We start from the raw sequence: 2,085 nt of genomic DNA on the forward strand, positions 1-2,085 counted from the left end.
ACGACACACGCAGACCACCTGGTTTCTCAGCATAAATTAAGCCCTGATTATCTGAGGGAACCACAGACTATCCAGGCTTTGAAAGAGCATTACGTCACAGTCAGTTGCTCTCATTGGTCAGAGCGTTGGCCAATAGGCAAAGACACGTCTCATTCATCGGGGCCAGACTAAATTACGCATCTAATCTCACATTTAGTCTGGTTTATCAGGCTACTGAATTCATTAAATCAGCTGACCGCACTTTTCCTTTAACACAATCTTTCCAAGATGGTCGCCATGGTTGTTTTTTTTCTTCCTGTTTCTGGAAGACGCAGAGTAGTGACCTTTGTCGGGTGTTAATGGCGTTCAGGTGGGATGAATGCGACCTGGACGTTCAGACACAGGTCTAATTTAAGATCTCAGATTCGTATCAGATTCAGGACCACAGAGCCAAGTATTCTGGATCGCAGTGGAACAAATCAGATCTGCGTTGTTCAGACCAATTATTTAGAGATCAGATCCACGTCTCATATTTTTGTCACTTCAGGCTGCTGTGTGAACGTAGCCTTAGTTCCCAGAACCTGAGAACATCCTGGAACTTCCCCAGTGAAACCTGTGAACCCAACAGAACAGCCCAGAACCCCACCTGGGTCGGCGCTGTCGGTACGCTCGTTCTCCAGGGCCGCTGGCGCCGTTCCGGATGTCGTAACCGTAGATGGCGATGAGCTCCTCGCGGCTCTTCGGCGCTTGCTCCTCCTCCCTGAACCTGTCGTGCTCCCAGCGGCCCTCGTCTTTCCACAGCTTCCGGTTCCGACCTTTGGGCCTGAGGGAGAGCGGTACCAGTTAGACGGTGCGGACTGGCGACGGCGCGGCTGAATCGGAACCGGCGGCTCACCGCTCCTCCTCCTGAGTCTGCCCGCGGACGTCGTGCTCGAAGAACAGACCCTTCCTGGGAATGTAAGCCGGGTTCTTCCGGTCCTCGTCGTCATCCAGCTGCTGACCCGGTTTCCCCCCCGCCTTGGTTTCTGGGTCATCGGTCGACTCCTGCAGAAAAAACAATCATGGATAGAAACACAGACTCAGTCCAGCTTAGCTCCAGAACCAGACCCGGTTCTGGTCCAGACTTATGTTCATTTATAGAAAGTTCTTTTCTGCGGTTCTTCCAGGTACCGAGCAGCATGAATCGACACAAGAAAGAACCGGTCTGAAGCGGAACCTTCTAGAAAAACTGGATCCAATCACATTCCTTAGATTTCTGTAGAACCTGTGACTAGAAGAAGGTTCTGGTGGTTCTGTCGGGTCCCACCTGTCCGTCTCCGCTCTGCCGCTCTCCTGCCAGGTTCCCTTTCTCCTCAGCTTTACTCTCCTCCTCCCTGACGCCTCCTGCTTCCTCCTCCTCCTCCTCCCCCTTTCCCTCTTCCTCGTCTCCTTCATCCTGGGTCGGGGCGGCGGCGGCGGGTTTGGGTTCGCCGGCTGCAGCCGGAGCCTCTTCCTCACTGAAGCCCTCCTCTTCCTCTTCCCCTCCCTGACAGGAAAAACGGATCAGAATCATCTCCGGCGCCAAAGCCCTCCAGAACCGACCGATTGGATCAGAAGGGTTTACCTCGGAGTGGGAGCCGTTCTCCTCTGGGTCGGCGCTGTCGTAGTCGGACAGGACGGCTGGAGAGAAACAGAACCAGGAGTCATTAGAACCCAGAGAACCACCGAGCCCCACCAGAACTCAGAACAGGACGGCTGTTGGGTCTTACCTTCTCCGGCGCCGTCCTCGCTCTCCTGTGAAGAAAAACAGAATTAGAACCGGAACGTGAAGCGGCGAGTCTGACTGCATCCAACGGGTCAGAAGGGAAAGGTTCTAACGGCTCTGACCCAGTCCAGGCCCGGGTCTGACTGGAGAACCCACCCAGAGACGTTTCCATCCAACATGTTTCTGCCAATCAACGCTTCATCAGGATGGATTCAGGTTCTGATGGTACTGACCCGATTCAGAGGAGGAACCACGGCTCCAGTCATCAGAAACAACCAAAACGGTTCTAGAACCCCTGCGTTATAGATTCTGAAAGGCTTCGCATCAAAAAAATACTGCTCCTCTCCCAAATTGTAGCTGAA

General features: G+C 53.6%; 1 protein-coding gene across 1 annotated transcript in view; it reads right to left on the bottom strand.

Annotated features, from left to right (window-relative positions):
* The window catches only part of casc3 (cancer susceptibility candidate 3), an 11,749-nt gene that overhangs the window by 5,043 nt on the left and 4,621 nt on the right, over positions 1 to 2,085 (bottom strand). Inside the window, exons 2-6 of the mRNA XM_015375511.1 lie at positions 1,728 to 1,752; positions 1,583 to 1,638; positions 1,286 to 1,504; positions 875 to 1,023; positions 626 to 802 (exon numbers count right to left, since the gene is read on the bottom strand). Coding sequence (XP_015230997.1) covers positions 626 to 802; positions 875 to 1,023; positions 1,286 to 1,504; positions 1,583 to 1,638; positions 1,728 to 1,752 — 626 coding nt within the window. The remainder of the gene's footprint in view (positions 1 to 625; positions 803 to 874; positions 1,024 to 1,285; positions 1,505 to 1,582; positions 1,639 to 1,727; positions 1,753 to 2,085) is intronic.

This window comes from Cyprinodon variegatus, unplaced genomic scaffold (genome assembly GCF_000732505.1).
Source record: "Cyprinodon variegatus isolate N-32 unplaced genomic scaffold, C_variegatus-1.0 Scaffold119, whole genome shotgun sequence".
NCBI classification, from domain to species: Eukaryota; Metazoa; Chordata; class Actinopteri; order Cyprinodontiformes; family Cyprinodontidae; genus Cyprinodon; species Cyprinodon variegatus.